This window comes from Erpetoichthys calabaricus, chromosome 18 (assembly GCF_900747795.2).
Source record: "Erpetoichthys calabaricus chromosome 18, fErpCal1.3, whole genome shotgun sequence".
NCBI lineage: Eukaryota > Metazoa > Chordata > Cladistia > Polypteriformes > Polypteridae > Erpetoichthys > Erpetoichthys calabaricus.
The window spans coordinates 61,259,764-61,272,841 of record NC_041411.2 but is presented as its reverse complement, the minus strand read 5'-3'; the positions used below and the strand labels follow the sequence as shown (position 1 = coordinate 61,272,841).

Here is a 13,078-nt window from a genome sequence, read left to right as displayed (position 1 = left end):
AGTGATCTGCTCTTATTGTTACTATTATACAATAAAAACATTTTAATTTGAGTCTGCAACAGCCAGTGTAAATGTATAGTTGTAAGAGTTAGTGTTTTTTTTTAATTTTTTTTTTTAATTCTGTTCTATTCTCTGTCGCGTTCACGCTCCCCCTGATCTGACACTCCTGTTTTCAAATAAAGACCTGCTATAACAGAGGTGAACTCAGATGAGGATGAAGGTTCTACATCGGAGAAAGAGAACTGAAGCCCTCCCAGCAAGAAACGTCCAGATACACATGAGAACAACGCAGCTGCACCAGGCGTAAAGATGAAAGATGGCACCATCTGGATGCAGCAGCAAGGTCCTCACTTTTAGGAAAAGTACACAACTCCAGAAATTTAATTTCATGTGGTTTGCGATGCATAAGTTCTCCGGCAAATGATGCAGTTTCTATAGTTGGCAAGTGGTGTTCATTTGCTTACAGCAGCTAGCATTTGCCCTGGCTCTGGGACCAACCCCTATCACAGAGTTCTCTATCTCTCTGTGTGTGTGTGTGCGTGAATTCATGTATGTGTGAGGTGCTACTCTGCCCTTTCCTTTTGGATTTAGGGTGAGAAACATACACAAACTTATAATTGACAGAACTTATCCTTCACAAGGTTATCTTTAGTCACAGTTAACACCAATACCATAGTACATTAGCGGGCTTTGTTCTATCTGTTAAATTGCAGTTAATAGTTCTTGAAATCAAAATATACTTTATAGTTTGAGGTAAGTGATGCTTGGTTTCCTTTCCAGGCTGGCTTTCTCCAGACACGTGGAAGTATTCTTTCTTTTCCATGTTCAGGATTCTACTTCTTTGCCTTTGGTTGCACCTTCTGGTTGTGGGCAGTATTGCTATCTTCTGTGCAAGGGCTTTACAGAAAATGTCATCGGATGCTAGCAAAATTATGCCTGCTAAGTCAACTGATGATCAGTTTTTGACCATTGTTAGCAAAGCTCCTCTACTCACTGTCCCTCAGTAAGGTTGGACTAATTGCAACTTCATCCAGACTCCAGCACAGACAAGTATTCTACCTTTTCTTTTCAGCATATTGCCCTCTGGAATAAATGGAATGCTTCAAACTCTATTGCAACCACAACCTATCGGGTATGAGTTCTACAGTAGCTACGGGCAGCCAAATTTTGGCCAGGTCAAGCTGTAGCGTAGTGAGAGAAGAACAGTTAGTTAGGGTGTTACAAGGATTTTTGTAGGGAAGAATAGAGGTTGTGTCATTGGCTTCATGGGTGTAAATAAGCCCATCCTCTTGGTTGACCACTGGGGCAAAGTCCTGTCAATCAATGTTACTGATCCTGGATTTATGGTCCTTTGTTCAGAACTTGAGTCCATTTCATGTCTTAAAGAGAGATGTCCCTGGCTGTTACATGGTCTGAAACTGATCAGATATGTTTGCAGATGCTGCATTCCAGTGGGTGGCCCAGTCAGACAAACCAAAACCATTGGGTGACGAGTGTCTGCTAAGGGTTCCAGCCCGGTAAAGTGGATAATACCAGTCTGTGCTACAGTGTATCAGCTGACTATGCATGTAACAGAAATGCTTTGCAATAATGTCCCTGCCTTGGAATCAGAGTGAATCCAGCTAAGAGACAAACGGGAAGGTTTGAAAAAGCTCACAAAATTGGCGGTTGCTACAATATGTCTACTGTTTGGAAGTCCGTTAAAGTGTATTAAGATGAAAGAGAATAATTGCAGCATGTGCCAGGAAAAAGTCTGCCAGGATGGGACTACAGTGCAAACATTTGGTGCTATAAATTTGATAAGACATTTAAGATTACATCACACAGCATACATATGAGTAACAGTTTTTTTTTTTTTTATCCGTTTTACTTCTTTTTTGATTGATTTTTCAAAGTACTGTAAAATTCATTGAACACCAATATATTTTACCAGTAATCTTTTTTTTTTTTTTCTGCCCCGTACAAGAGTGTAGAGAGCAAGAAGATTGTTTAGTACATCTTTTAATTTACTTGATGAGAGAGGGAAAGAATGTCAAGGGATAAACCTATATTGCTTCATTTTATCAAACAATACCTGCTAGTAATACATGTTCACATGACATAATTCACTTTCATTCTGTTAATTTATTTTACATTAATATGTACAGAGGATTGTTACATGTTTTCGTTAACATGTTTGCTATACCAAACGTGTATATACAGTATGTATAATGAATCAATTAAAATATACTTTAACATTAAAATCTAATTAAATATGTAACGTTGTGTTAAATATTTAAATTACTGAGATTTTATTGCAAGCTGTAAGGAATCCCTGTGCTGTTGTGATCTGAGGCTTCATGAAGTCATCTCTGGTAATTCTGACTACTTTAAGCAGTTTGTTTTCATTTGATGGTGCACAGTACTACAGTACATGAAAGCAAGATTATAAAATGGACTAAAGGATGAATTTGTAGTTAAATGCAAGCATTATGGACACCAGGCGTGGGCTGGTGTTCCAGCCAGGGTGGTTGAAGGTTTCTTATCCAGCTAGGAGGCCAGTTTAACAGAAGCTCACAGGGAGACTAATTTCATGGACTCTTTGCTCCCTCAATACAAGAGGTGGCAGTCTTCTTGGGGTACCATCCCTGCATGGATACCCGCAGGGCAAACTGAGATTTGCAGTCCCATGAGACAGCCTTGTTGTGGCCCATGGGTACCATCAGGGCTAGTTGCAGGAACAGACTGTCCCGAACAGACCTCAAATCATATTTCCAGTTTTGGCAACCAGAAGCTGGTGCCTGATTGTTAAGCCTGGCAGCAACGTTTAAAGGATAGTGTCATCCCTTGGAGAGACTTTGCCATTCTCTCATAGCTTTTGAAAATGTGGACTTCTTATTCGTGACTCATTGCCTTAAATTTGGGCTGTTAGTTTTAATACACAGTGCATACTTTTCATGATGTGACTGAGGGCTGCTGGTGTAGCTGTTAATATCATTTAGGAATCCTCTTCTCTTTTATATATAAAACAAAAACTAAACTGTGTTGTCTACAGAAACACACCTTTACATAAACTCCTTAAATAAAAAGGTATATGGGACAAGGCTAAGGTTGACATGTCATGTTGTTGTGCCTGCCATTTGGTTATTTAATTACTTTCACACTGCAAACTTGTATGAGAGAATATGAAGAAATGTCATAGTAAAATCATGTGTTTAAGTACTGCTAGTTTAAACATGTCCTCTGTGAAACCTTTTTGTTTTAACATTTGATATGGTATTTGCATTATGATTTAAATGTCTAGAGTGCAGCAGTTTTTTTTCCCTCAAAAAAACAAAAAAGATATGGCTTCTAAGAATTTTTTGTTGAGGACAGCATTGTTCATCAATCTCCACTCACTTAATTTTTGCAGAACAGCATCTAGCTCAGTTGTGATGTTGCCTAAAGTACTACTATCTATGACCCTACATAGTAGCTTCTTTCATATATCTGTGGCACTTTAAATGGGGAAAAATGTCTAACATTTGTGCAAAATTTGAACTTAACCTGCTTCAGTTTCTGGCCCTGTTCTACATAAAGAATATATTTTAAAATTTCATCTAGCTCTACTTTACTAATTTTCATCTTAATTCTAACACATTAATTATGTCTTCTCTTAAACAGAAAATGTTCAGCTCTTTCAGTCCTTCCTCCTACAGTTGTAATCCTGGAATAAGTAGGAGTACATTATTAATAGTCCTTGTGGCTTATTTAAATAGAAGGTTAACAACTTCTTCACATGTGAAAACCTCAAAAACTAGACGAGGCATTATGTCCTTGTTGCTGAAGTAATTGACCATTCTTGGTCTTCCAAGGGAGTCTTTTCTAGATGATATGTATGTTTTGAAGCTTATGGCAAGTATGTGCTGATGACTGAAGTTGTCCTTGACGTTCTTGCTCTTTGTGTTCCTTTGCCACTTGTTTACGTGGTTTGATCATGGTAAATATTTAGCTTCCAGGGGTTGGAAGGGAAATTCAACAACACTTTGTTTGAAAGCAAGACTCTTAATTCATCCATTTATCTTTACATATAAAGATAGTTGTCATTAGTCAAGCAATCTTTGTTTGTTAATCTTTTGTATTTATGTTTTAAAGCTGATACTTCTACAAATGTGTCCCCTGCTTCTGGAAAAAGCACTTGTGTTGCTGAAGAGATGCCAGCATTTGTGCCTCAAGGTCTTCCTTCCTCTGCTTCAGTCATCCCTGCCTCTGAACCAGTCCACACTCAACAGCCTTGTTCTGTCAAAGGTTCAGTTTCCTCAGATAATATCTACGCCACCGTTGTCAGTGATGGGAGTGCAGCTCACAGCAAAGCGAATCAAGGTAATGGTGTAAAGCTATCTTGGGCTTCTCTGTCTAAAGCTTCACCAGATATTCCATCTTTTATTAACTAAAATTTTTCCCTCTTTCTCTTTTGATTACTTGTTTCAGAGGTTCATACAGATTGTATTGCTTTTTACATTTTATGTAATTGAGCAAGCCCTTTTCTTATATTTTTAAGGGGTTGAGTAATAAGTAACACTGAAGAAAATCTGTTTACCTTGACATACTTTACTACAGATGGAGGCTAATGATGATTGATTGTCCAGTGTCACTGGTATGGAAACTGTGTCAGAGAGTTGCATACTGTTAACGTGCAATTATTAACAGTGGAGCAAAGCAAAATTAGTCTTCCGAGATATACCTGAGTTTCCCTGTAGCAAAAATAGTTGGAATGTGGGGCTATGATCTTCGCCATTCTCTGAGTTGCTATATCTTAATTGTTGTTGTGTGGCATCCGTTTTGAAAATAAAGCCTGTATGGTGACCTGACATTCATCACCATGTTGTTGTACATGTTTTCTAACCATATTATGTTAAAAATATATATAACACACAATGCATATAAAAAGTTTTCACTATCTTGAAAGTTGTCACCATTTTATTATTATTATTACTGCATTGAATCACAGTGGGTTTAATCTGGCTTTTTGGCCATCAAACTAAGCACCATGTTTGTTGTAAGCCAAATACTTTACGTTATGAAAAACGGGCTATTCCCACTGTGAAGCATATTGGAAGCACCATCATGCTATAGAGATGCTTCACTGCAGCAGACCCTGGAAAGCTTGTGAGCGTACAGGGAAAATTAATATAGCAAACATAAGAAAATTCTAGAGGAAAATCTGATGTAATCTTCAAGAAACCAGTTTGTTGGGGGAAGATTTGTTTTCTAGCAAGACTACATGTCCAAGTATAAATCCAATGCTACAACAATGTTAATGTCCTGGTGGGACCAAGTCAGAGTATAGGGCCTGTATTTATCAAGTGTCTTAGAAGTACTTCTAGGAATGGCAGTAAAAGTCACACTACAATAAGAGTTTGTTCTATCTCAGAGTAGGACACAAGTATTTGCAAAGTGATGTAGTCCCGGCGAAGAGTGGGAGAGCCACATCCGAGAATAAATGACATCATGATTTTACAAAATCCCTTGTCGTAAATTAAAATGACATTTTATAATTTTATGATGCCAACACTAAGGCATTTCTCCACAAATAATAATCAATAATAATGATAAAGTAAAAGTAGCAGAAGGAAAACATAATAAGATAGGGATATTGTGCTAAGCAGAATGTAATTGTTGTAACTTTGCAACATCACAAATATTGTAATGAATACCAAGATGGAAGTTCTGAGATATAAACACACACACACCCCCAATAAGAATTAACTCCGATAATGGGCATGTTTATTTAGTAATGAATGATTCACATCCTTAGTTCCAGAAAAATTGCCTTCCTGCTTTTATTGGACATAACTGTTCAGTAACAGTTACTGAAACTAGCCACGGTTAATCCTACATTTGTTACTGAAGTCACATTCACTCTTGCACTGTTCCTGATTGTCTTCTGCTGTGATGTGCTGTGTCTCGTAATCCTCGCTTATCTTCTGTGAGGCTTTTTTTAAATATCTAATGTCTCCCCTCCATCTGACTTCTTGAATACAGGTTGCCTTAACATTATCTCATGTGGAGTTGTGGGCAAAATTATAATCTGCATGTTACCTTAATGTGTTGTGAGGGCATTCAAAGTTTGGTGCAAAAGTAGAGAAGTACTTGAATATGGCTTCTCAGTGTAGACAGATCGGTTAGGCAATGAATAAGAACATTATAATGTTATGAATATTATTCCATCGCTGTGTAATGGATATCTTTTTAGGAGTTTGTCATTGTCCAGCGTTTTCAAAATATTTTGTTTCTGGGATATGTGTGCTGATCTCTGCCTGAACACCATCTTCTTGTAGCTTCTAGCGAGTTAGGACAGCTCACAAGCTGTCCTAAATCCTGGTGAAGTCAGGAGTAGTTTTCTAATTTAGTAAAATTGATCAAATGCTTTTACCTCTAAGAGTAGGAAAAAATTTAAACTGATCTCATTCCAATTGAGAATTTGTGGCTGTTCATTTATGATCACCATACAACTGGACAGAGCTTGAACAGTTTTGCAAAGAAGGGGAAAAAATTGCAGTGTTTAGATGTTCAAAGCTGATACAGAGACTGATCCATGTAGTCCAAGGTGCTTCTATTAAATGTTGACTTGAAGGGGGTGATCATTTTGTGTTTTATATTTGAAATCAATTTAGATCACATTGCAAAGATCTAGATATAGATAGATACTTTATTAATCCCAAGGGGAAATTCACAATTTCAGATCTGTTTTCATTTTGACAATAAAGAATCATTTTGTATTAACCAATGTCTATAAAACCAAATTAAATCCTCTGTGATTCAACATTATAGAGGGTGAATGCTTTTTGTAGGTACTGTATATATTTGTGTATGCATAGAGAGAGTGCGTTATATTATCATGCCTTAAGTGCTGAAATTGTAGATGTGTCATTGGTCTACAAATGCATATAACAAAGTGATTTATTATGAATATTTAAACTATTTACATTCCAAGAGTCCCCTGGGGTGCCTTCTCCCATGCTTTATCTCAAGTCACCTAATTGTTAACTTCAGTTGCACATTGTTGGAGGACCCCCCTTTCCCATCTCTAGAATTTGATTCTCTTCATCTCCTAACTGCCTAAAATTTCTGTGGTTCAGATTGTATTTATTGCTGTGTCAGGATGAAGGAGATTAACACGGGTGAAGCCCCCCACCACAAAGATGTTTTTAAGCTGACAGATGCTGTACATAGAAGAAAGTGAAGCTACTTTGCCTTTCTACAGTCAAACATCCTTTTGATCCTCCCCTTGCCATTGATCACTAACCTCATCCACATAGTTTAGTGCAGAATTTTATTTTATATCCATATTGATCCTGTGACAAAACAACAGTGTTTTACTTTTGGACTAAATCCCTACATTGTATGTTAACTCTCCAACAAGCAAGAAGCTCTTGTACTTTCCTGCTATTCTTCTGCCTCACATTTTATCATTTTAACTAACATCTGTAGCTTTGATCTGTTTTTATTTTCAACTTTTTCTGTATACAGCTGACAGCCTGATTGGTGTGTGGGTCTCTGAAAAGAACAGTATGCGCTTTACAAGTGTTTTCTTTTTTTTTTTCTTCCCTCTGTATTCATTTGCAGGCTGGACAGTTTACCACCAAACGTCTGAGAGAGTGACCTATAAATCTAGTAGCAAACCTCGTACCAGATTCCTCAGTGGACCTGTGTCTTTGTCCATCTGTTTGTATTTGTTCTTTTGTATTTTACTCCATTCTTCCTTGAGTTTATTCCAGTTTGCAGACCTAATCTTTATTGCCCTACACCTTTTATTTTTATTTTATGGGAATTCATTTTTATTTGGCATTATTTCAGTTTGTTTTTTAAGCACCAGCCCTGCTCTGCTTAAGCTGTTCTCCCTAAACGCAAATGCTTTTGTACGCTGCTTTTGGCTCAGAAATAGGACGGGAAAGCATATGTGGAAGAGATCATCTTCTCAAAATGAGTCTTGCATAGAGTGTGCCAAAGCTTTTGCCTTTTCCCTTTCTGTTCTCTACCACTTTCAATTTATTTTGAGTTTCTAAATAAGCAATTATACCAATCCTGACATCTAACCTGAACTCTGACCCCTTGTCCTCTGAAAACAATGGAAAATCCTGAGCTTGCATTGAAGAACAATCTTTCACACATGTTTGGATCAATGAAGATATGCATGTAACATCCTGAAACAATAGTAGAAGGTCATTGATGGGTATCAAGGTCATTTAAAAGGGCTGTATTCAAATATCTTCTGCTCAGTGCCACTGTTTGCTTCACTTGCATGTCACCAATGCTGATACACAGGTGCTCCAGCTAGCTGCTGCTTTGTACTTTTAGTGGTAGAGGGTCCATTTTAGATTTGTTACTTGATTTCTCTTTTGAACAGTATGTCTTAAGGGCTCCTGTCCATTCCTTACTTCTGAAATAATGAATTTCTATAAAATGTAAAATTTGGGGGAAGTGGTTTAATATGTTACTGGTTGGAGCACTGGAAAGATTCCTTTCCCATTTTGTGAGTTTCCTTTTTGTATTTTTAAAGCCTTGTTGCTTATAAACATTTTTACCTAACTTGCAATTTGTACATTCTGCACATTGTATTTAATTAGTACTATACATTCAAGCATACCTTCACTGACTATTTGAAAAACCTGCTGTATTGCAATTTGTAAAGATTGTATGTCTGTGTCACAAAACTATTTGTATGCATCCATCAACATTACCTGCAAGGAACATAATCATTCATTTTAACTCAAACCTACCAGTTCTTGCATAAGCAATGGTGGTAAAAAGCATCTTTGTTCATAAGGGAAGGGATGGAATTGGCAGTAGGCAACATTTAAGAATGTGTGGCCTCAGTTACCTATAAAGACTTTTTACTGTCAGATGTTTTCCTTTAAAGAATACTCATTTTGTTTTTCTTATTTACAATTCAGTTATTAATATACAGGTGCTGGTCATAAAATTAGAATATCATGACAAAGTTGATTTATTTCAGTAATTCCATTCAAAAAGTGAAATTTGTATATTAGATTCATTCATTACACACAGACTGATGTATTTCAAATGTTTATTTCTTTTAATTTTGATGATTATAACTGACAACTAATGAAAGTCCCAAATTCAGTATCTCGGAAAATTAGAATATCAGTTAAGACCAATGCAAAAAAAGGATTTTTAGAAATGTTGGCCAACTGAAAGGTATGAACATGAAAAGTATGAGCATGTACAGCACTCAATATTTAGTTGGGGCTCCTTTGGCCTGGATTACTGCAGCAATGCGGCGTGGCATGGAGTCGATCAGTCTGTGGCACTGCTCAGGTGTTATGAGAGCCCATGTTGCTCTGATAGTGGCCTTCAGCTCTTCTGAATTGTTGGGTCTGGCGTATTGCATCTTCCTCTTCACAATACCCCATAGATTTTCTATGGGGTTAAGGTCAGGCGAGTTTGCTGGCCAATCAAGAACAGGGATACCATGGTCCTTAAACCAGGTACTGGTAGCTTTGGCACTGTGTGCAGGTGCCAGGTCCTGTTAGAAAATTAAATCTGCATCTCCATAAAGTTTGTCAGCAGCAGGAAGCATGAAGTGCTCTAAAACTTCCTGGTAGACGGCTGCGTTGACCTTGGACCTCAGAAAACACAATGGACCAACACCAGCAGATGACATGGCACCCCAAACCATCACTGACTGTGGAAACTTTACACTGGACCTCAAGCAATGTGGATTCTGTGCCTCTCCTCTCTTCTTCCAGACTCTGGGACCTTGATTTCCAAAGGAAATGCAAAATTTACTTTCATCAAAGAACATAACTTTGGACCACTCAGCAGCAGTCCAAAGGCGAGACGCTTCTGACGCTGTCTCTTGTTCAAGAGTGGCTTGACACAAGGAATGCGACAGCTGAAACCCATGTCTTGCATACGTCTGTACGTGGTGGTTCTTGAAGCACTGACTCCAGCTGCAGTCCACTCTTTGTGAATCTCCCCCACATTTTTGAATGGGTTTTGTTTCACAATCCTCTCCAGGGTGCGGTTATCCCTATTGCTTGTACACTTTTTTCTACCACATCTTGTCCTTCCCTTCGCCTCTCTATTAATGTGCTTGGACACAGAGCTCTGTGAACAGCCAGCCTCTTTAGCAATGACCTTTTGTGTCTTGCCCTCCTTGTGCAAGGTGTCAATGGTCGTCTTTTGGACAACTGTCAAATCAGCAGTCTTCCCCATGATTGTGTAGCCTACAGAACTCGACTGAGAGACCATTTAAAGGCTTTGCAGGTGTTTTGAGTTAATTAGCTGATTAGAGTGTGGCACCAGGTGTCTTCAATATTGAACCTTTTCACAATATTCAAATTTTCCGAGACACTAAATTTGGGACTTTCATTAGTTGTCAGTTATAATCATCAACATTAAAAGAAATAAACATTTGATTAATCATTAGTCTGTGTGTAATGAATGAATCTAATATACAAGTTTCACTTTTTGAATGGAATTACTGAAATAAATCAACTTTGTCATGATATTCTAATTTTATGATCAGCACCTGTACATGTCATTGGGGTATTCGTAAACTCCATATACTTAATTCCCTGTCATAAAATTCCATTTATAATTCCATTGCTGAATGAAGTTAGACATCTAAATAGATGTCCTATTTGTTTTAGTGGTCTTTTCATTGTTTTGTAACTTTAAAGCCTGTTCTGTATACAAATACATATATTTTGGTATATAATGATAGAATACAGCAATCTAAATCTGAGAAAGATGGGAAACTCTTTGTTTAAACCCTAAACCTCTTCATAATTATAAAATGTGCCAAGGTTTAGTACTTGTTTCTATAAGTATCATATGAGGGGAAACTCACATCTATAAATCTTTACAAGTTGCTTTCCAGACATACAGGTTAAGTTTAAGGTCAGATCTGTTATTCATTTTTGCATTTTCAGATAGGTTTTATTTCTTACTGTATTTCTGTAAGGCCATAGAAGTACTAGCTTCTTAAGAACCACACTTCCAATGTCTCCTTCTTTCTTAATGATGGCTTTATACTGCGATGAAGCACCTTACCCCACACACTTGTTGTGTTCAGTCTGTTATCGCCTAACTTGTATGTCTTGTATTGTTTTACCTTTCCATAGGGTCTACTCTGAAACGGCTATGTCTAGGCAAAGAGCGCAGTAGTAGTAACTATCCTGTTTTCTTGTTTCATTTTCACATGGCATGAACATCACTGGCAAATTTGTTTTGTGCTGCTTCTGGGGAGAAGCTGATGTGAGCCACTTTCACCATAACCCGAATGAGCATCTGTTTTGTTCTTGTTTTTGCATGCTTGTTGTACCCAAATGTCTTGTGGTGAAGTAATTTTAGAATCTCTTTCTTTGTATCAGCATTAATCATTTCAGTAGATCACTTTTTTAACATACATAAGCCTATTTGCTGCTTGTTTAAATGTAAATGATGTAATGTCGGTTAAAAGCTCTGTTACCATATTCATCTTAAAGTGTAGAGCATACTCAGCTTAGTTTACAGTGCAGTATATAAATTAATTCAGCTGAATGATACTGCTGTCTTCACCCCCCCCAATACAGTATATTCATTTAATACAGTTTTTAATATATGAATTCAATCAAGGAATTTTCAATCTTCACAAAATTTTGACCTTTTGAATGCAGAGAGCAAAATTTCAAAAACTGAATTATACTTTGTGATCCTTGTTTGCAATATTTTTTTGTACCATCAAAGTTTTCAGTTTCCACATTTTAGCATACAGATAATTTGCTTCATAGTAATTGAATGAGCTGCAAGTTCACATGTGTTTAATATGTGTACAGTATATGTGGAGGTGGGGGCACCATCTAAATTTAGGAATGACGTACTGTATAGCATATGATCTTCCCCTGTCCAAATCAAGAATCTGCAAAGTTTGGGTTCAGTGGTGTGGATTTGCATACCAGAAAACACACACACACATTCAGATTTATATATTAGATAATGTGTGTGCATATATACAGTAAAGAATACTGGGACATTTTTTAATGATTTCACAGCATTCAACACACATTAGAAATGTTTAAATAACTAAAACACACACACACTCACTACTGAGCTTAAGTGCACCTATGATACCTTTGGGTAGTTGCCACTCTTTGGTCCAAGCTGGTCACCTCAAAACCAACCTCTAGAAAGAGTGAAGTATTAATAATTGTGAAGTTTGTTATTAAAGGAAGAGTCAGACTAGTTGATGTACCGTTTTGTGTTACATTACAGGTGTACATTTAAAGTATCCATTTAAATATAAAGTATAGAAGTTACTAACCACCAGGTGATATGCTGGTATGAATATAACAATAAACTAAATATTGTTCGGTATTGTTGTACAATAGCTATAAGAAGAAAACAGATGAGTGTGCAGGATGAAGATGATATTGTGCATATGGATGGAAATAATATTTTTAGGAATAACTAATTACAAGGTTGCTTTAACAGGAGACAAGGCACCACTTAGTGATGATGTTTCAGTCAGGGAAGGTCTGGCATGTGGAGTGTGTTGTAGACCTCCTAATGTAGAGAGTACTATTAGCATTTATCATTATTAAGTTTCAAAAAAGCAAGTTTAGAGGTAGATGTTATACTAATGGGAAATTTCAATTACTCTGTTAACTGTGGAAAACCACCTCAAATAACCAAAGTCAGGATGTAAAATTTATAGATGTAACCAGTAACACTCTAACTCAAAATGTCAAGACCATAATAAGAGAGGAAACCCGTCCAGACTTAATATTTCATAACAGTCAGGACATACAGTGGTGTGAAAAACTATTTGCCCCCTTCCTGATTTCTTATTCTTTTGCATGTTTGTCACACAAAATGTTTCTGATCATCAAACACATTTAACCATTAGTCAAATATAACACAAGTAAACACAAAATGCAGTTTGTAAATGGTGGTTTTTATTATTTAGGGAGAAAAAAAAATCCAAACCTACATGGCCCTGTGTGAAAAAGTAATTGCCCCCTGAACCTAATAACTGGTTGGGCCACCCTTAGCAGCAATAACTGCAATCAAGCGTTTGCGATAACTTGCAATGAGTCTTTTACAGCGCTCT

General features: G+C 37.0%; 1 protein-coding gene across 3 annotated transcripts in view; it reads left to right on the top strand.

Annotated features, from left to right (window-relative positions):
* The window catches only part of LOC114668477 (serine/threonine-protein kinase WNK2-like), a 264,794-nt gene that overhangs the window by 237,960 nt on the left and 13,756 nt on the right, over window positions 1-13,078 (top strand). Inside the window, exons 24-26 of one of the 3 annotated variants that reach the window (XM_028824239.2) lie at window positions 4,114-4,341; window positions 7,588-7,686; window positions 11,112-11,156. In XM_028824239.2, the coding sequence (XP_028680072.1) occupies window positions 4,114-4,341; window positions 7,588-7,686; window positions 11,112-11,156 (372 nt within the window). The remainder of the gene's footprint in view (window positions 1-4,113; window positions 4,342-7,587; window positions 7,687-11,111; window positions 11,157-13,078) is intronic. The other 2 variants (XM_028824240.2, XM_051921400.1) reach the window with 2 other exon arrangements.